Source organism: Siniperca chuatsi, linkage group LG6, assembly GCF_020085105.1.
Source record: "Siniperca chuatsi isolate FFG_IHB_CAS linkage group LG6, ASM2008510v1, whole genome shotgun sequence".
NCBI lineage: Eukaryota > Metazoa > Chordata > Actinopteri > Centrarchiformes > Sinipercidae > Siniperca > Siniperca chuatsi.
The window spans coordinates 21,756,713-21,776,990 of NC_058047.1; the positions used below are offsets into that span (position 1 = coordinate 21,756,713).

The 20,278-nt window shown below is 41.8% G+C and overlaps 1 protein-coding gene across 4 annotated transcripts; it reads left to right on the plus strand.

Moving 5' to 3' along the window:
* The first annotated feature begins 307 nt into the window (after positions 1-307).
* tjp3 (tight junction protein 3) lies at positions 308-20,031 on the plus strand. 4 transcript variants are annotated; one of them, XM_044200755.1, is made up of 30 exons: positions 308-524; positions 7,647-7,703; positions 8,219-8,343; positions 8,449-8,551; positions 8,664-8,958; positions 9,055-9,158; positions 9,302-9,491; positions 9,723-9,798; positions 10,031-10,128; positions 10,337-10,427; positions 10,992-11,174; positions 11,304-11,407; positions 12,045-12,129; positions 12,866-12,942; positions 13,260-13,356; positions 14,249-14,337; positions 14,453-14,525; positions 14,834-14,907; positions 15,046-15,109; positions 15,225-15,381; positions 15,852-15,960; positions 16,045-16,264; positions 16,352-16,557; positions 16,654-16,749; positions 16,860-16,936; positions 17,073-17,283; positions 17,490-17,590; positions 17,849-18,427; positions 19,270-19,328; positions 19,421-20,031. In XM_044200755.1, the coding sequence occupies exons 2-30, from the start codon at positions 7,656-7,658 to the stop codon at positions 19,539-19,541; spliced, it is 3,912 nt and encodes a 1,303-aa protein (XP_044056690.1). In that variant the 5' UTR covers positions 308-524; positions 7,647-7,655; the 3' UTR covers positions 19,542-20,031. The 4 variants fall into 4 exon arrangements, with proteins under 4 accessions (XP_044056690.1, XP_044056687.1, XP_044056691.1 ...); XM_044200752.1 differs by lacking the exon at positions 308-524 and adding an exon at positions 4,756-5,005; XM_044200756.1 differs by lacking the exon at positions 308-524 and adding an exon at positions 7,450-7,523.
* Positions 20,032-20,278: the final 247 nt, after the last annotated feature.

Genomic DNA, 20,278 nt, shown 5'->3' on the forward strand with positions numbered 1-20,278 from the left:
TCTGTGCATGCAATACACTTGCCACACATCATGTATTCATATCTTAAGTTCCCAATAAAGCACAGTGGTAATACACATAAGGAAGTAAACTATTAAAGTTATCGGTTTTACAGTATCATTTGTAAAGTTTAGGCAACTCATTGTACTTTTCTCTTTTAAATTAAGACATAAATTGTGCCTGAGAAATACCCCATGTCGTATTCATTTGTGTTCACTTAATTTTACTAAAGTGAAACTTGTCTCAAATCGCAACCAAAACTGTGAGAACTTATTTATGAGCTGGACAAACTTCCTGTTGGTGACGCTACACTCGCGTGATGACGTTGTGAAACTCACCTGTACGTTGAACCGTCGACGCCACGCCTCCACACCTGTCTTCAGGAAGATTTAGGAGACAGTTTTCCAACTACTGGAACAGTCTACGCGAGAAAGTGAGACTTTAAAAAGGATCTTTTGAAACTTGGGACGAATCGTCTGAGAGTGACGGACACACACCGCTCAGCCCACAGAGAGGCAGTGTACAGGTATGTTCGCTTCAGTGCCGTCAAATGTTTCTGGTACACAGGTAGAGTATGGCTGTCAGTCCACATCATCTGTCTGTGGAGGGGAAGGAGAAGTTGAAGAGAAACATTTTAACAAGTGAAACCTTTTTACTGAAGTAATTTAAGAGAAAACGATATATTTTTGTGTAAATTAGACAGCCATAACTTCACCTCAAGAAGCTTTAGCAGCTAGCCACGGAGCTAGCTGTGAGCATTTACAGGCCCATAGCTTAGGACTGAATATTTACAGGACTGAACGCCTACTAGCTTCATTCAGTATTCCTTCATCATGAGTTGGCTGTGGACAATTATAGGCCTAAATGTCAGCTGTGGTTGTTGTCATGCTAGCCGGTTTGTTAAATCACATATTTTGGTCTGTGGTTTACATAATTTACAGGGTATTTGATGGAATTAGTCAGCTAGCTATATCATTGGTGTGTGTTCAGTTATTTATATTTATATATATATGTATGTATGTATGTATGTATATGTGTGTGTGTGTGTGTGTGTGTGTGTGTCTGTGTGTCTGTGTGTGTGAGAGACTGTCAGCTGCAAGCCCCACTTTCCTCATCCTCACCTTACTGGTTCTGCCACACATGCAAGTTTCTGCCTGCCCGCCATAGAGTTTCACAATAGTTTCGACTGCATTCCCAAACACCTGCGTCTTCCTTTTCCTCGACTCCAATCCGTGTACTGACACACTGTTTGATTAAGGATGACCCAATGCATTTAGACTCAAGGCTTGCTGTTCTGGAAAGTTCCCTATAACATAGGTGGTCGAGATAGAGCTGTTCCCAGATTGTGGCTCTAGCTAAGTCTTTCAGGATTTTTGAATTTAAATCCTGCATTTAATGAAGCTTTCATGATCAAAGGTTTCTGTCAGGAACCATCATCTGCATCACTGCAATCAAACCTCCTTGAAGAGAGCTGTGTGTTTGTGTGGGCGATACGGATAAAATCCTCTCTCCAGCAAATCAAAGCACCTCATCACATTGATGCCATGTCCAACTCTAATTATTATACATCATAAAAAAGTCAGAATTTATTTCTATTCTTATTTTACAGGCATTTGCCAAACGACAGACTGAGGTTATATGCTTGAGATTGTGAACAACATGCTCCATTACCTTCCAGGTAGCTTTACGTTACACATGGCGCACTTGTTTAAGATGAAACCAACTGGACTGTGACAACACCAAGCATAAAAGTCTATTTGCATTTGTATTATTTCTGATAAGAAGTTTTTCTGCATTGATTCTGAGTTGTTAGAGTGGATCAAAGTGCAGTACTTAAACACTGCTGACAGTACATGCCATGAGTAACTCCACTGTGAGTGGAGGGAGGCTACAAAGCCCTGGCCAGTGTGATTACAGCCAGTCTGTGGGCTCTGTAAACCTCTGGAGTATTTGTCTCTCAAATCTCCATACTAACACAGGGAAGCTTTGCTATTCCTCACCAACCACAAACTGCTGTAGGTTGAAGTCCATTTAAGGCTCTATGTCCGCCTCAGTCATTAATGTTTATTAGAGTGGCTTGTTTGCACGATGCACTGTTGAAGAATTCCAGCTATGAGACACACTAAAAGTACGCCTCTGTATTGACAGTTAAGCTCTAAGTTTAGCTCCTAGCTAACCTGTGCTGGAACAAGGTACACTGGCGTTTGCATGTTGGTAGGCCTACAGGAGTGGCCTTAGCTTAAAATGAAAGAAACATCGCCTCTGAGGTGACTCTACTGCTGAACAGACTTACGTCCTGACTCATGAATGAGTGATTATTAACCTACTAGAGGGGGCACACCTTCGCTAAGTGTTTGTTTTAGTAACAGTAGTGGTTGCTTGCCTTACTGTTTTCCTCAGACCTATTAATAATTCAGCACTGGTGCCTTGGCTGACCAGAGGCCAGCTGTTCCACCTGGTTGAACCCAAGCCAAGGATCTTGCATCTGTTATGGAGCTACCACTTATTTTCAGACTGCCAAAATTGTGTAATCCAGCCACCAGTCTGTGATAGACGTTCTCTGGTTTAGGATTAGATAAGCTGTTTTGATATTGTTATCGCTTTCTGTTCACCTTTCAGGTACATAACTGTTCCTCCCTGTTGTGCTTCCTCCTCCTAAACAGGTCACTGTGACTGTAGTCTTTTGTAGGCAGGGCACTGATAGTCAAACAGAAAAAGCTTGCAGCACACCCATGCTCTGGGGAGTGCATAAATGTCAATCATGAAGGAGGGATGCCATCAAAGCTCTGTGTTGCCACAGTGCCATGTCCTGATCCCCAAACACCGCAGCGCCTGTGTAGGAACCCAGGAAACTTTACTCAGGGCAAGCGGACCTATAGTGTAGCAAACCCCCCGTCAATTATTAACAGCCCAGTGCTCTCATTTCCCCGACGTAACCATAGCACCCAGCAGACTAAAACTCAGCCAGCAGCCTGGGACCTGCTGCTGCTGCCTTGTGGGAAAGAGTACAAGTTAACCAAGACGCACACATACCACTGACAGTGAGAGCAAGTGGACCTATTTGACTTTATGAACCTGTCAGAAAGGGAATAATAGACGATAGAGATCATTACTCTGAAGAGATGGACACATGACCTATCTGCTGGATGCAGAGGAATGTCAATTTGTCACTTGTTTTGGGGTTTTTTTTCATTTTGTATAGAATAGTTTTAAGTGAACTGTGGCTGGGGCCTTTTTCTGTGGATTGTTTGTCTTTTGGAGACTTAAAGGCCTGCATCAGTGACCGTGTGTGGCTGTGATACAGACTACACAGTCATTTGCTGCCCTGCACCGACCCCGCAGGAGTTTTTTTTTTTTTTTTTGTTCGTCTGTATCCGTCAGACCAAAGTGACTGAGTTAGTCAACAGGTGTTTTTTTTCTTTTTCAAACCGAAGACCACAACACACTGTTATCATCATGAATCTGACACAGCGAATGAAACTACTGAAGCACTTTGGCTCTGTGCCCCCGGAGCCTCCACCACCACTGCTGGTGGTGCCTGTAAGTGGGTGGATAGTAATGTAGCAACGGCCTGTATTCTCTTCAACCTCTTAATGCTAGCTTGTGCTGTCTGTGCCGTTATAGTCCATGTTTTGTGCATATTAATTTATTTGTCTCGCACTAGATCAGTTTGCTGTTGCTCTTTATAGTTACAGTAATAGCAACAGTGATATTAACGTCAAAGTAGTTTAAACTCCGTCACCCCTCACAGATCCTTTGGCAGGTTTATCATTACAGTTGTGTGTTTTCTGGCCAAGCTTTAGTCGAGCCCACAGAGCTTTACTTTTAATTTTGGTTAGTAGATTGTAATGCTTTTATTCATTTCATATCATTATAAAATTAAGCCTCAACATCACAGAATTTTTGAGGTATCGATGAGTTCAAAAAATCTGATAACTATGTATCTTCTAGTATTTATTTTTTTAAATGTGTAATAGAAATAATACCAGTACATTCAAGTTATACAACTATACATATATACATTTATGTACTGCAATTTGTTTTTGCATATCTGCCGATATATATGCAGATAATGGAAGGATAAGCTATCTGCAATAAAATTGGCCCACCTATCTATCAGTCTGGCCTCATCATACATCCTGCAGGAGGATTTTTGGCTAAATTAAGATAAAATTCTGATAACTTGAAATTACAATGTTTACATTATTTGACATTTTATCGACTAAATGATTTCTAGATTAATTGAAAAAACGTTAATGGATTGTGAAAATAAACATTTGCAGACATTTCCTTTTGAATAACATAACATTTTGCATAAGACATGAGTTTTGTATTTTGGAATAAGCCGTGGCAGAATGTGTAATTTTATGTGCAGGGAATAAAAACATTTCTTACTTGAAAGCAGCCAATTTTGAACTTAGTGGTTCAAGGGGTCGATCTCTTGTATTTCTTTGTTTATTCCCTTGAATTTCTAAAGTCATGTTTGTAACATCTGGAATTGGCCAATACTCGTCACTTTCGACTGATGCAGGACTGCATACCTTTCTGTGATTACATTACTACTCACATTTAAGATACTTTGCTCTTCTGGTATCTGTGAATGGGTTGGGTTTTTTTAAGGCAGTGCAGCACCACCTTAAATCCATGTTTATTGAAGGGCACTAGAGAGTGACTGAGAGAGGGCAAAGGCTGGGTGGGGGAGGAGCGCTGCAGGTGAGATCTGCCTAGATGTTTTTTTTCTTCTCTCCCTGCTGAGAGAGAAACACCACAGCTAGTCACATTACAAATAATTTCAGCAGGAGGATCTGGTTTCCATCATCCTTGCAGAGCTGATCTGAGGAGGAAGTAACTGGAGTTGATAACTGTGGGATCTGTGATTGTTTTGCTTTTGGTGCTGCCATATGGAATATAAAGAGCTGGCTGTTCATTGAGTGCAGGAGGCCACAGGTGTTTTATTAAGCTCTGAAATCCCAGTGGGAAATGGAAGTAAGGTTTAAAGACCAAGTGGTAAGTGGAGAAGGAGGAATACAAAGCATTGATGGTCGTACAGTATAACACTGACTGAAAGTAGTAAATTATTTCTGATTATGTACGAGCCCCCAGCTAAATGTTCCTTCGAGCTAGCAAGGTGAGCACTAACGGTGCAGGAGTGTCAGAAAGGACTGCAAGTTGTGGGCTTAAACCAGGCTCGCATCAGTAGACAGTACATCTCTGTCAACTTTGTTACGTGTCTTGACCTTTCTTACTTTCTTGGATTAATTCATTTGGATAAACATCAGATTTTTACAGGAGCTTTTGCAGTGCAGTATATAGTTAGATGATTTAGTTTGACTGTCTGATTCATTGAAACGTCACGTTTTGGACTGAGATCAATGATCTTCAGTGCAGGCAGGCATTGATATGCTTTGTTCAAAAGCTGGATTTGTTTATAGAACCTATTTTTAGGAAATTCTATAGACGGGACTGATAGCACCACTACTATTTGCATATTTTCTTTCTTTAACGTCAGTGGTGGATGAATATTGAATAACTGTCATCAGTGGCTTTTGGATTTTCTGTTTAACACTGACATTCATCATTATCGTCATGTCCCACACCCAGAGTTAAAGTTTAGTTCAGTGTTCTGTGATTCAGCTAATCTGTTTTTGAATATAGATCAGCACTTCAGTGTTGTACAGTATGTTGACAAAGTCGTCCTCTTCAGTTTTCACAGTACAAAAGTTATGAAGTTGTTTTACATCATGTTTGCTCTTTGCTCATCATTTGATGCAGTCGTTAACTCTGCTAATTCTCCTTATTTGACTTGTTTACTCTAGTTAGCTAAAACTAACTGCAGTGAAACTACAAATCAAACAGTAACGCCTTCCGGTTTCAGTTTAGGTAAAAACAATAGCTTGCCATGCAGTTAGAAAAAACCACAGCCAGCTTTTATTTGAGCGATGAGATCAGTTGCTGTGTTTTTCCCCCCTCAGGTTTATGATTAACTTGGTCAAACAAATGTTCTACTGTTCACAGGTCACACACTGTCCACCTGTGCGGGTGGTTTCCTCCACCGGCGGGTTTAAGATTTTTGTGGTGATCATTTGTGAGATTTCTACCCATTAATGATTAGCTTTTTTTTTTTTTTTTTTTTTTTGTTAAACTAAGATTGACTTGATTTAAAAAAAGAAAAAGATGTCTTTGCAGGATCAATGAATTACAACAATTCTGCAAAGATGAGTGGGACAAAATTCCTCCACAGCGCTGTAAAAGGCTCATTGCAAGTTATCGCAAACGCTTGATTGCAGTTGTTGCTGCTAAGGGTGGCCCAACCAGTTATTAGGTTTAGGGGGCAATCACTATTTCACACAGGGCCATGTAGGTTTGGATTTTGTTTTCCCTTAATAATAACAACCTTCATTTAAAAACCACATTTTGTGTTTACTGGTGTTATCTTTGACTAACATTTAAATTTGTTTGATGATCTGAAACATTTAAGTGTAACAAACATGCAAAAAAATAAGAAATCAGGAAGGGGGCAAACATGTTTTCACACCACTGTACTGGATAGTCCATGGCCAGCTCACGCGTTGTTTTTGTTTGGTTTTGAAAAGAGCTAGTATGTGGAAAGGCATGTCTGTGGTTTGGTGCGTTAATGAGACAGATGAAGGAGTAAAGAGGTAACAGTGAGAAGGCTTACAGTGCAGTCGGTGCATCTTTTCTCAAGTGGCTTCATAACAGTGTACACTTTAATTTGTGTGACTGATAACTCTAAGATGGCGTTATCGACTCATTTGAAAAGAAGGTATGAACGACCCAGTGTCCTTATCGCTCCTGGACACATTATCCAATAACCAAGATGAACAAAGTGTTTTTGAAGAAATAACCTGGTGGATTTTAAAAATGTTAACAATCTTCAAAACAAGCATAGGACTGAGAACTTTACTGTCTACAAATGCTCCACTATGTCACCACCAGCCTGCGGGGCCGAGTGATTTGACTGTGACTGTTTACAGAGAGTCAAACATAGAAATGTGCCGTGTAGAACAGGCACAATGTCACTTTAAAGGGATAGTTCACCCCCAAAATCAAAAATACATATTTTTCCTCTTACCTGTAGTGCTATTTATCCATCTAGATTGTTTTGGTGTGAGTTGCCGAATTTTGGAGACATCAGATGTAGAGATTTTCGAATATAATGTGACTATATGACACTCGGCTTGTGGTGCTCAAAGCGCCAAAAAAATACATTTGAAAAACTCAACAGCAACAACTCTTTCCAGAAATCATGACCCGGTTACTCAAGATAATCCACAGACCCTGATGTGAGCAGTTTCATGTAGGAACTATCGGTAGTAAGAAAATAGTTCCGACATGAAACTGCTCAAAGCAAATCTGTATGCACCAGTATACACACACACACACACACAGCAGGTAGCCCCTCCTCCATACCAGTCAGGCAGGATCGAGACAGGTGAGAGCATGCTGAGATCAGGTTGAGTCGTACACATTCGTCCTACTCAGCTCAGGCTCAACTGTCTTCTCTGTAATGACTTGGATTATGTATTAGGATTCATTATTTATGATTTCATTTTATCAAAGTTTAATATTCCTTTGCTAAAGCATACATTTATTCTCATCATTTGTTGTGTTTTTTTCTCCCTTCCAGAAACCAGGTATGGAGGAGCTAACAATATGGGAGCAACATACAATAACACTAAACAAAGTAAGTGGTTGTTTGTGAAATAATCAACTATATAATCAAACTAAAGTAAATTTGAAGTGCAAACCACTCTGTATTTGGTGCATTAGTGGTGTTTGGTCTGTGCTCAGTGGCTGCACAAATACAGAAGTGAAAGTTGAGCCTCGATGTATGGCACAGAGGCAGTTTCAGTATTGTTTCTGCAGGTATTGTAAAAGGGCTTGCGGGGGTTGAGCTGGACCGTGTTTCAGAGCTCTGTTTCACAGCACAGACTCCAGCAGGAATTCACAGCGACACACCCTGCTGCACCCCACAGCACCAGCTGCCTCTTCACTATCCTGCCTCAGACTGACTGCCGCTGGAATGTGCTCTTTCTCCCTCTATCTCTCTACTGTATCTCCCACACATGCTCATACTTGACCCTCTTACTTTCCTACATTCTCTCTCTTCATTTATGTCGCTCTGTCATGCACTTGCTGTCATTTTCTGTCTGTCTAAAAACCTGTTTTTTTTATCTTTCTATTCTCTTATAATGGCAGGATTCCAAACTGGGGTTTGGCTTTGCCATATCAGGAGGCAAGGACAAGCCTCACCCAGACAACGGGGATACAGCTGTGGTGGTGTCCGATGTGCTGCCAAATGGACCAGCCATGGGACGACTGTTGTAAGTTGACTACCATCGCTCTGACGTGACCGTAGGAACCTTTTTAAGACTTGACTGTTAACATAATACATAACACATGATCTGATGTTTGCTTGTGCTCTGCAGCACCAAAGACCAAATTGTCATGGTCAATGGAGTGTCTATGGAGAACGTGCACTCTAACTACACCATTCAGACCCTCAAGTCATGTGGCAAGACTGTGAACGTAGTGAGTATGGAGGAAGCACCAACCAAATCACCTAAATGACTTCTAATTCATGATGTATTACTGCTCAGTCATGTCTTTAAATCTCTGGCCCTCTCCATCTTTCTCCCCCAAGACAGTGAAACGCCCTCGCAAGATCCAGATCCCAGCAACCTCCAGACCGTCTCGGGCCGCCTCCCATTCCAACCTGTTGGACCAGGATCCTCCCAGACGAACGCGACGCTACTCTGACGACAGCGACAACCGAGACAGCAACCGCTACCGTTCCCGCGCCCGCAGCGCCACGCCCGACAGCAATGGGCATGGAAACACACTACCGTTGATGTCGTCGGGGTACAAGAGGCTGCCGCATCAGGACGTTGCAGAAAAACCCATCAGAACTACACTACTTAAAAAGAAAATCACAGATGGTAAGATTTCAGGAACTAGGGAAAGATACCTATGTTTGTTTGCCCTGAAGTACTCATGAAGAGAATTGGATTCCTGTTGTCTTCCTGTTTCTGCAGAGTATGGATTGAAGCTGGGCAGTCAGATCTTCATCAAGCACATGACAGAAACAGGCCTGGCTGCAAAGGAAGGAACATTGCAGGAGGGAGACCTCGTTCTCAAGGTGAAAATGAACAATAAGAAGTGTCAATACACAACAACTCCTGCAAAATGTAGTCCTCAGTCAACACAAACAGATTACTATAAGTCAAGGGCTTGTTTTTTTTGTTTTTTTCTCACGTTAAATGATTTGTCTCCTTTGATCAGATCAATGGCATGACGACGGAGAATCTATCCCTGCTGGAGACCAAGCACCTAGTGGAGAAGAGCAGAGGCAAACTGACCATGACGGTCCTCAGGGACAACCGCAAGTTCCTGGTCAGCATCCCAGAGGTGGAGGACAGCGCCCCCAACAGTGAGGACGACCACCGCCGAGACAGCAGCTCTGAACTGGAGGGTGAGGGATGGAGATGGAGAGGGAGGGAGGAAAGGTGGGGTATTTAATGTGAGCTGAGGTGAGAGTAAAAGCAGCTCTGAACTACAGTGTGTAAGAGGAAAGACAACAACAAAAATGAAAGAAAATAAATGGAGAAGAAAGAAATGTAGAAGTCACCAATGAAGGATTCGCTTTGAGTCAGTCTCTGCAGAATTTCTTCACTAATTGAAGTTGTTTTCTGTTTCCCATCAGAAATTTCAGACATTGACGAAGACATCCCCACTCTCAGAACGTCCCGTCAACCCACCAGAGAGAAACGGACACGCAGGTACACACAACACCTACCCCACCACCAAAACTAATAAACATAAAGTAGAAGTAGTAGTTGTAATCTTGTAGTAGTGTATTTTCTTATACTGTTAGTTCTTGGGTGGGGATTTATCTGCCATAACCCAAAACTTGTCTCACCACTGACATCCTAGTTTCATATAAAAAACTGCTCCTTTCTCATATTTAAAGAATAAAGGCACTGAAGAATTCCTTTTTTTTTTTAAACCCAGAACGAGAGCTGAACCTCCACCAGCCAAGTCCCGGGATTCATCACCAGCACGCTCCACCTTGACTCGGCCTCCTGCAAGAACCTATGCCTCTCGCAGAGGTCAGTCCTGCCGAGAATCACTCTCTTACCAGAGCTACACATAAGTTGTTGATCACAGCCTTTCAGAAGAAACAACATTGACTTAATATTGTATTAGCAAAGGTTTAATGTTTCTGTTGCTGCTGGAATTCGCATTGAGATTGAAATCACAGTGGGACAATAAAAAATAAATAAATAAAAACCATAATGATGTTTGTTTCTGCTACAGCGCCGTCTGAGTCGGAGTCAGACCGCAGTGCCTCTCCTCCTCCTGTCAGGAGAAGCAGTCCGGACATGAGGGATCACTCCAACAAATACAAGTCAGTTCAGTTTTGAGATGTGTCGAAATGATCATGAAACTCAAAATAGATAAAGAATGAATGATTGTGTGTGTGTGTGTGTATATAAGGCAGAGGTCAGGTTCTATTATGAGAAAGCATGCCATTATTTCTTACTGTACGCTCGTGTTTGAATCTTATTATGATCTGTTCAACTGTGGAAACATTTGGACTAGTTCAGTTTCACTTTTTTAGTCAGACTTTCAACTGAATCATTTTAGATTGGATGGAAGAGGAATGCACTGGTTGGAGTAATTATCGTTCCTTTCATTCCTCTGCATTGCTGTCAGTTGATACTTTCCCTGTCTGAAGTCTTTGTCATCCACATGCATTCTTGTAAAACCGTGTTTAGACATGTGTAAAATTGGCCAAGAAATCAGGTTTCTCCAGCAGAAATCTAGCAATGATTACTGTGTTTTTCTTAATCTCTAAACTCACTTAAGAAAACTATCAGGTAGAACGCCAACAATATCCAGTTTGCTTAAGTGCTTGTAAATGCAACAAATGTCAAATAAGGTGTTAATTTTTTATTTGCTCTTTCTCCAGAACTCTGTCTGGTGTGTCCACCCTCCCCAACCCCCGGTCCTCTCCTGTCGTCCACAACTGGACCACCTCTCACCCCTCCTCCTCCGCCTCACAGCCTCGTAAGCCGGTGTCGGAGTCCGACTCTGATCACAGCGCTTCCCCTCCACCGCGCAGAGAGAGCCCCCGCCCAAACAGCAGATATAAGTAAGGACAAAGCTTGATTCAACTCCAGGCTTAAATAAGAGAATCTATGAACCTACACTGTGAGAAATTAAATCCCTTTTTTTTCCACCAGATTTAATAACTGTTTTCTCTTCACACTTCTCCCCCCAGAGTTCTTCCTGATCTGCCCTCCGCAGGGCTGAGAGCCACCCCCATCACTGTTCGCCAGGAGCCACCAAGGAGGGTCAACTCTCCTGTCAGAGTCCCGCCCCCAGGTCAGGATACACACACACACACACAAACACACACACACACAAACAACCCAACTTCCTTGTGATGGTACACATCCCGGACTTTGTCTGACACCTCTTTGACAATATTTGCTTTTTATGTTTGCTGCTGAACAGGTGTCAACAGTCAAATAAAGCTAAGGCCAGAGCAGCAAACATGAAAGGTGCTCTGTGCAGCATTTTTAAAACATGTTGGAAATGATCCGTGACATCTGTTTGTGGCAGTGTTTCTTATCCAAGATAATTGTTTGTTTGTTTTTTTTTGTTTGGTGGTGACACACATGTAACAGGCAGTGTAGAGGCTGACAGAAGCTGGCTATTATCTGTCTATAGTTATTTATGCAAACATATTAAAGGTTCAGTTCACCTGAATCTGAAAAACATGTTTGATTAAAAGGACTGTAAAATTAATCTTAAAATGAATTTTGAAAAGATTTATTAATTATAAAACACCACAAGTGGCATTAAAGCCCTCCGTTGGTAGTTTAAAACACAGAACTTAACATTAGTAACATTACACGAAATAAGATACTTATTGCTTTACGCTGCAGCACAGTAAAAGCAATACTTGCTGCTGTTTTATTCTGCCATATTTTCTAACAGTTGTTCTCCTTGTTCTCAGACTCTGAATCCGATTCGGACGGCAGCTTGGGGCCTCCTCAGAGGCAGAGCACCACTTACAGTCAGGACTCCCTCAGCAGATACAGGTACAGATGAAGGTCCGCCCAACCCCAACCCCAACCCCAACCCCAACCCCAACCTCCAATCCCCCTCACCCCCTCCCAGAAACCCAACAAGATGTCACGGACTGGGACACTGCGCAGACTGTGCAAGCCTCTCCCATTATTAACATTAGCTAATGTTACATATTTTTATTTACCTTTTTAAAACTTAAAATTAGCCCAATCTGTCTTGTGATTTTCATTGATTTGCTCATTTTGTGACTTAAGTCTCATTTTGTTGCCTTTGATTTTGCTTGATTTTTGTTTTCGACTGTGTACCAAGTGTTTGTGTTTGTGGTGAACGTGTTGTTAACCGATGAAATAAAAGTGACTTTCACTGAACATGTCGCTCTCCTGTATGTGGCCAAGTGTTGATTAAACAGAGGACAAGTATCACTGAAGCAACAATATTCCAATCAAACATTTGTAGAATACTTCTGCGATTTTCTGATCAGTTCTGCATGTTAGAATTTATAGTAAACATGACGTAACAAGATCAAGACAACTAATAATACTGAATGGTTGATTTGAATCAGTTACAAAGCAGTTAACCATCAAAGAGAGCGCTTCCCTCAGAAACACTAAGGTGAATATTCAACATTCAGTCTTAACCTCTTATCAATAATCATCAAATTAGCCACGGGGCCCCCCCTCTCCAAACGTAACTGAGATTTGTTGTCTTCCTCCTCCCTCACTCCCACCTCCCTCTCTTCTTTTGCAGAGTCCTGTCAGATGTTGCCGTGGAGCCGCCGCCGTGGAGTGTCGCCAGCGTCGCTGCCAGCAAGCCGCCACAGAGAGGTGTGTGTACATAATGTTTCAGTTGTAGTAGTCAAGTCAATGAGCACAATGCACTGTCGTGAAGGGAGCACCTGTGTGTTATTGTTTGAATTTAAAGAGCTCTGCCTTATTTGCGGCTTAAATATATACCACATTTTACAAAGGCATTCAAATTGTGAAACGTTAGATCATTTCTTAATGTGTTTTTGCAGACGTGGTCATCTACTTTTTTTTTTTAGCTACTGGCCAATGAATATCCGGCCAAATACATCCACAATAATGTGCTGATGTATGAAATAGTTTTCATAATGCAAGCCTTTATTTATCAATCTTCACAGCTCGTTCAGAGTCTGAATCCGAGGCCAGTTATGCATCTGTCCCTCGCAGGCACTCTACAGACAGTGCAAACTCCAACACTGCTAACAACCCATACAGGTGAGAGACGGCGTGAGATTTTTAGTCAGAAGTTGATTCTCTACAACATGGCGCCTTTCTGTTCCAAGATTTGTCTTCACAAGCATCTTACTAGTATTCAAGTCCAGCCTCAAGTGCTAAGAAATGCATTGCTTCATATTGAAAAGTTTCAGAACTCAAAACCTTTTCATAAACATGACCTCTGGGACTAACCAGAAACCTAACTCTAAACTTTACCAAGTACTTCTGATTTAACCTCAACCAACACTGTTGACAGTAAACCAGCAGTCTGTTGATAGTAACAGGTGTACAGTCACTGAGCAGGTGTACAATCACAATATGAGCAGTTCACAAAATATGTCTTGTTAAATATTTGATGATAGTCAACTAAAAATTCCTTCCTAATTGGTCTTAAATATCATATGTCGTTGTACAGTCAATAGTAGACTATCAGAAAAAAGTGTTACTTAAAGAGTCTTTATCACAAAGTGAGTTCAGGTTAGTCAGGCTCTTTGTATCAGGCAACACTGACACTGGTTATCCTGGAAAACAAAATAACAGACTCAGATTTGCATATATATTTGCATATATATATACACTGCTTCACTGTGGAGATGTGTAAAATGATACTGACAGGACGGTTGACTGGTTCATCTGCTTAACACTTGTCTCATTGTAAAACACTCTGTACACACTGACGTGACTTCCTGCAAGGATTGCATCACATATTGTTTCAGTTCAACTGCTCGTGTACAAAAACATTTTTGTTTTAATGAGATATTTGATTGAACAATCTTGCATATGATGGTTGATACTGATGCTTGTTTTGTTTCTTGTTTATCACAAGGTGGTGACAAAAAGGTTAAATGACTTATTGTAGTTCATTACATTTATTTGTCTCACACACACACAGAGTCCTGCCTGAGATAAAATCCACTTCAGTCGCTGTGAAGCAGGAGCCTCCTCGTCGCGTCCCATCACCCACCAGACCACCTCCTGATGGTCAGTTTACTCTCCTGTGTCACACACACTCTTCATCCTCTCCTCCTCTGTATTTTCATCCAAAGACCAAAGTTAGTTCTGACCACAGTCTCTGTTGTCTGTTTACCTCATTCAGATTCCTCAGAGTCAGACCAGCTCTCACATCTCAGGAGGTCTGGGAGCTCTGAGCGGGGGGAGAGCCACCGCGGGTACGGCTGAGTGCTAAATCTAATCAGTGTTATCCTCACATAAAAACACTTCTTTTCGGAGCGCCTTGATAGCCGAATGGTTACAGCGCATGCCACATGGGCGACCTTTGTTGCATGTCGTACCCCTCTCTCTCTCTCCCCATTTCCTGTCCGCCTCTACCTGTCACTGTCCAATAAAAAAAGGCAAAAAAACAAACAAGTATAGTATAGCTAGTATAAAAGTGTAACCTCTTTATGACGTTTCTCATGGCTTTTGTTTTAAGTGTTACTACACAAATATCACAGATTATGTTTTCTCCATCTCACAGTGTTCCTCCTGCTGCTCATGAAACTGGCACCCTCAGGTCTGGGATTTCAGTAAAGAGCAACCCACCACTCTACTGTAAGGCTCAAGGCTAGAACTACTGAGATGACCTGACTGATAATTGTTTGAATAATGAATCCCAAATTTGATTACTGATCAATTTGTTTTAGTAAGTAGCACCAGCAGGGACTCTCACTATTTCCATATCTCTTCTAGCCAAGCCTGCAGAAGAGCCCATCTACTCCCTACCTCCAGATTCTTACCCATCACCTAATCCAGGGTGAGTAATGTTCATTTGTAAATGTTTATTTAGGTGAATATCAACATTTGCATCTAGTTCAACAGAAATTAACGCATTGCTAATTCTCCTTCTCACTCACTTTTGTCTTTCTCAGGTACAGCTCGGACCTTCACACAGTGTCGTTTGTGAAGGAGGGCAGCGTGGGTCTGAGGCTTGTGGGGGGCAACGATGTTGGTATATTTGTAGGTGGAGTACAGCCAAACAGCCCTGCGTACGTTGAGGGAATGAAAGAGGGAGACCAGATCATGCAGGTGAGATAATGGTCACACACCTTGCAGTAGTTCATTGATACCTTTTTTTAAAGATTAACTTAATGAAGAGGTTAATAATTATTTAAACATCTAGAACCGGAAACTCTATTTTAAGCTCAATTATAGACCCTATTTTAGCATGTCAGCTAATTTTCTAAATCAGTCTGCCAAAAATGTAACAGGTGACCGTAAGTCAATACACTTTATTATTGTTATGTGCAGAGGTTTTCACATCAAATCTCTTTGCAATTTGAGCCTCCGAGCAGTCAGAGTTAAATCAGATGTGTTGATCGTGCAGTTTAAGATGGTAAATGATGGAAATCTGAATGCAGTGAGTTATCTGTGACTGTAATCTGCAAAAGTTAGCTGTCTTTTTACATTGTTTATTTAAATTTAAAAGTCCTCTAGCTTATATCTGGCTTAAGATAAAAATGTCTTACTCCTTTAAACTTGTCTCTCATTTTGTCCAGGTAAATAATGTTGATTTTGGTCATTTAACACGAGAGGAGGCAGCCAACTTCCTCCTGAACATCAAGAAAGGAGAGCAGGTTGAAATCTGTACTCAGAACAAGATGGACAGTAAGTTTCTAACTAAACCGCTCGTGTGATAATTATGGGTATATCTACCGTCAACCAGTGATCTTAATTTTTCCCTCTCCTCAGTTTATAAGAAAATCATCAAGTCCAACCTGGCAGACAACTTCTACATCCGCACCCACTTTGACCACGAGGCAGAAGGCCCCATTGGTCTGAGCTTCACCAGAGGAGAGGTGTTCAGGGTGGTGGACACGATGCACCGCGGGAAGTTGGGCAGCTGGCTGGCCGTCCGCATGGGGAACGACCTGCACGAGATGGATAAAGGCACCATCCCCAACCAAGCCAGGTAAGGAACAGACGGGAAAGAGATTTAGATTTCTAGTTTCGCCAAGAACCGTGATTCAGTTTTCTGATCTGTCATTATCTCCTGCAGGGCTGAGACACTGGCCAGCATAGAGCAGGCACAGCGGGCGGGTGGAGAGAAGCAGGTGTCAGGACAGAGGGCTGAGTTCTGGAAACTACGGGGGCTCAGAGGGAACAAAAAGAACGAAAAGAACATCCGTCGCAACCGTGACGACCTGCTGCAGCTCACCATTCAGGGCAAATTCCCGGCCTATGAGAGAGTCCTGCTCAGAGAAGGTTAGCATGCTTTTCGTCCTCACACACACATGATGAAGTCATGTAGAATCATGTCTTCCTCGAGTTTCAATAATCCTGAATTGTTTGTGTCTCCAGCTAATTTCAAACGACCCATTGTCATTCTGGGTCCTCTTAATGACATTGCCATGGAGAAGCTGGCCAGAGAGATGCCTGATGAATATGAAGTGGCAGGTTAGTGTTCAACTTAAGAAAATGTCTTTTGGGCCACATTCTTCCCTACCTTTTTAGTTATTCTCCTGGTCTGATGTTCACATTAAACATTGTTTTTTGCATTATGGCAGATATGGTCCCTCGCAGTGGAGGAGACGGCGGCTCCACAGTTATTAAACTGGACACTGTGAGGAGAATAGCAGAGAAGGTGAGCCAGTCTTCAATTAACCAGAAGTAGAAACAATTCAATATTCACTCACTTTTAACAACAACATATAAATCTTGTTTTGTTGCCGTTGTTGCTCACCCCTCACACCCTAGTTTTTGCTGTTCTCTTTTCCCAGGACAAGCACCCTCTTCTGGACATTACTCCCACTGCAGTGGAAAGGCTGAACTACATCCAGTACCACCCAATGGTTCTGTTCTTGGACCCTCACAGCCGCAAGGATGTCAAGGCCATGAGGCAGAGGTACAGCCCCAACTCGAACAAGAGCTCCAGACGCCTTTACACACAGGCCCTGAAGCTGAGGAAACACTGCAGCCACCTTTTCGCAGGTAATGAAACATGAGCAAAATCTGTCCCTGTCATAAATTAGAATTGAAAATACATTAGACTATATAAATATAAGTAGGTAGCTTCTTTTTTTCTTTATTTATCTGTTTATCCATGACTTCTTGTTACATATGGAACTAGTACCAATTTGTACCAATGTATATACTTCTCACTTTACACTGTGTTTTCCTCATGACTTTCCCTCCAGCACGTATTGACCTGCAGCCCAGCTCCAGTGTTTGGTATGAGAGTCTAAAGGATAAGATCCGCCACCAACAGTCAAAACCGGTCTGGGTGTCTGAAGTCGCGGTACGACATACAGTACAAAATAACTAGTGAAAGTTGTTAAATTAGAGTAAATCTTTAATATGTAATTGTATGTTTATGTACAAAAAAAACTTTTATTTTTTAAGCTTAATTTAAGAGAGTTGGCACCTGTGTTATCTATCTTACAGTTTGTTAAATGTCTCTTGCTGTCCAGTGGCAAACTAAATATCTAAAATGATCATTTTCTTGCTGTCCTGTGGCAAACTAAATATCTAAAATGATCATTTTCTTTCTGTCCAGTTGGAGACTGGTGGAGGACAGGACCTGGATGCTCTGGACCAAACCCAGTCAGACTACCTCAGTGCTGCCAGTGACCTGGAGGACACTGATGGAGAAGCCTTCACCGACGGGGAGGCCTACACCGACAACGAGGACCTGGAGGAGGCTTACCCCAGTAAGAACACAGCCAAGCCCTCCAGAGGCTCCAGGCGAGCTGGAGCTGCTTTAGCCCGATCATCTGAGCCTGCCTCTGGGCTCCACAGCCCCACCATGGACCCAGAGCCTCACGCCGACATGTACTCGCTCACAGAAATCCCACCGTTGATGCACGTACCTGAGCCCAGGGCACCCCAACAGGAGAATTACAGCCCGCCTCACAGCGATGCTGAGGAGGATGACCCCTCTCATCGCAGTTTTACAGACTCAGATTTCGGTGCCCTTGATGTAATTGCATCCACCACTCAATCAGAAGAACCCCCAGACTTTATAGCCCCCGAACCCTCCACTTGGTACTCTGTGAACGAGCCTTCCCACGCTGAGGTGCAGCCTGAGAGCCCACAACATGCCAACCTGTCTGCTATTGAGGAGAAATTAGAACAGGTAAATAAAATGTTGCTCTTATTTAAAGGGCTTTACCTGTGTTTTTATGTGTTTAAGGCCGTTTACCTTAAACCAAGTACACTGGAAGGATTACCTTGATTAAGTGGTTAGTCAGTATATTGACAAAATTAACAATTTTTATAATCAATTCATCATTTTAAGCAGAAAGGCCAAACGTTACCTTGTTTTAGCTTCTCAAATGTAAATATTTTCTTAGTCTTCTGTGATAGTAAACTGAATATCTTTTGGTTTTTGCGCTGCTGATTAAGCAAATTTAATATGGCTTGTGCTTTGGGAAACTGTGGTGGACATTTTTCAAATTTATTACACCAAACAATTAATCGATTTTTTTGAGGAAAGAATTGGCTGTGGAAGAAGTGGAAGCACTTCCAAAGTGTGAGAGTTGACCAAACAATAACTTTTTTTAATACAAAAAGCTACATTAGCCATTTTCTTTTGAATCCTTTTTTTCCCTCGTTTGACAGCTTACTGTTAAATTTGACTGCCTGATTTTTCCCACCAGCAACTGAATGCACCAGCAGTGGAAGACTGGAATGTACTAACTTCTAACCCAGGCGTAAAGTTTACAGTAAATGTTTACTGTTTAGGCAAGTCTCTATAAGTTGACTTTTCTTACTGGAACCAGTTAATATAACAATAACTGCTTTGGAAAATGGCTGTCAGTATTGTAAAGGATATGGGATTTGTAGTAAATAGACTTAAAAATCCAGAAACACCAGTTAAGTCTTAAGACTGTCAAAGATAATTTGTGAAACTAATATATGTAATGCTGTTTGTGTTTGTTGTAACGTGTTAAAACCTGTCCTTATCGTCACCACTAGGCTCGCGCTGCAGAGCCACAGGCACAAGCTGAGGAAAAGAAGGGCCCTCAGTTCATCGTGTAAGTGTTCATTTGCTGTCTGTGGGCTTCAGAGGAAAGCCAGACTGAGGCTGTGATATACTAAACTTGACCCGTGTCCTGCTCTTTGACAGGCTCGCACATCATCACCAAGCAGTCCAGTTCAGACGCACACAGATCCAAGGCAGCGATAGCTCTGAGGATGCCGAGGACGAGGAGGAGGACTTTGAATGGGGTCCTGCAACAGAACTCTAAAGTTTGCGTCGAGGATTAAAGCTGGAGTCTACTGATCTAACGAGGATATGGAAACTATTTCACTCCCTCAAGAAACTCTTGTTTCCTGGATCATTTTTTTCTGCAGAAGCAATGTTTTGTCTGCAGATGTTGGTGGGCCTACACCAATACCCCACACCTAGTTCACACGTGGGTTATTGGATATTCAAGATTTCTACAACCTTTAACAGATTACTAAAAGTTTTAACATCTAAAGAAAGGTTGTCACATGAATGTTAAGATAAAAGTGCCTGATTTCTTTTCATATTTTTTTATTTAAATAACCCCATGTCAAACAAATCAATTTGGCCCTTTGTTACTGCTACTGTGTGTAACATATAAACACATTCTAGTTTTATTAGAAATGATACTATATGAGTCTCTTTGCATAGAAATATGCAAGAACATTTTATTAAATGTGTGAATACGTCTTTAACCTTTTCTATATTAAACAGTTTTCCTGATTTCAAAAGGTTTGCTTGTTCAATCATACAATGCCTTTTAAATGCTTTATTACATTTTTGCCGGGATTCTCATAAGTAGAAAGGACTTGTATTTGTATGGACAAACAATGATTTGACAATGACATTTTAAAGCAAGGTGTGACACAGAGTGTACCTGATATTACACTCCCTTCCAAGGCTGGATAACCAACTGGGCAAAGAGGGCAATTACCCCACACCCTCAGTGGCCCCAAAGGCAGCAGGTTCATTTTGTTT

Excerpts from the sequence above, each read along its gene's own strand:
- tjp3 (XM_044200752.1), top strand. The coding sequence starts at position 4,979 with ATGGAAGTAAGGTTTAAAGACCAAGTG. Across the intron at positions 14,338-14,452 it reads CACCAGACCACCTCCTGATG|ATTCCTCAGAGTCAGACCAG; the intron begins GTCAGTTTACTC and ends TACCTCATTCAG. Across the intron at positions 19,329-19,420 it reads AAGGGCCCTCAGTTCATCGT|GCTCGCACATCATCACCAAG; the intron begins GTAAGTGTTCAT and ends GCTCTTTGACAG.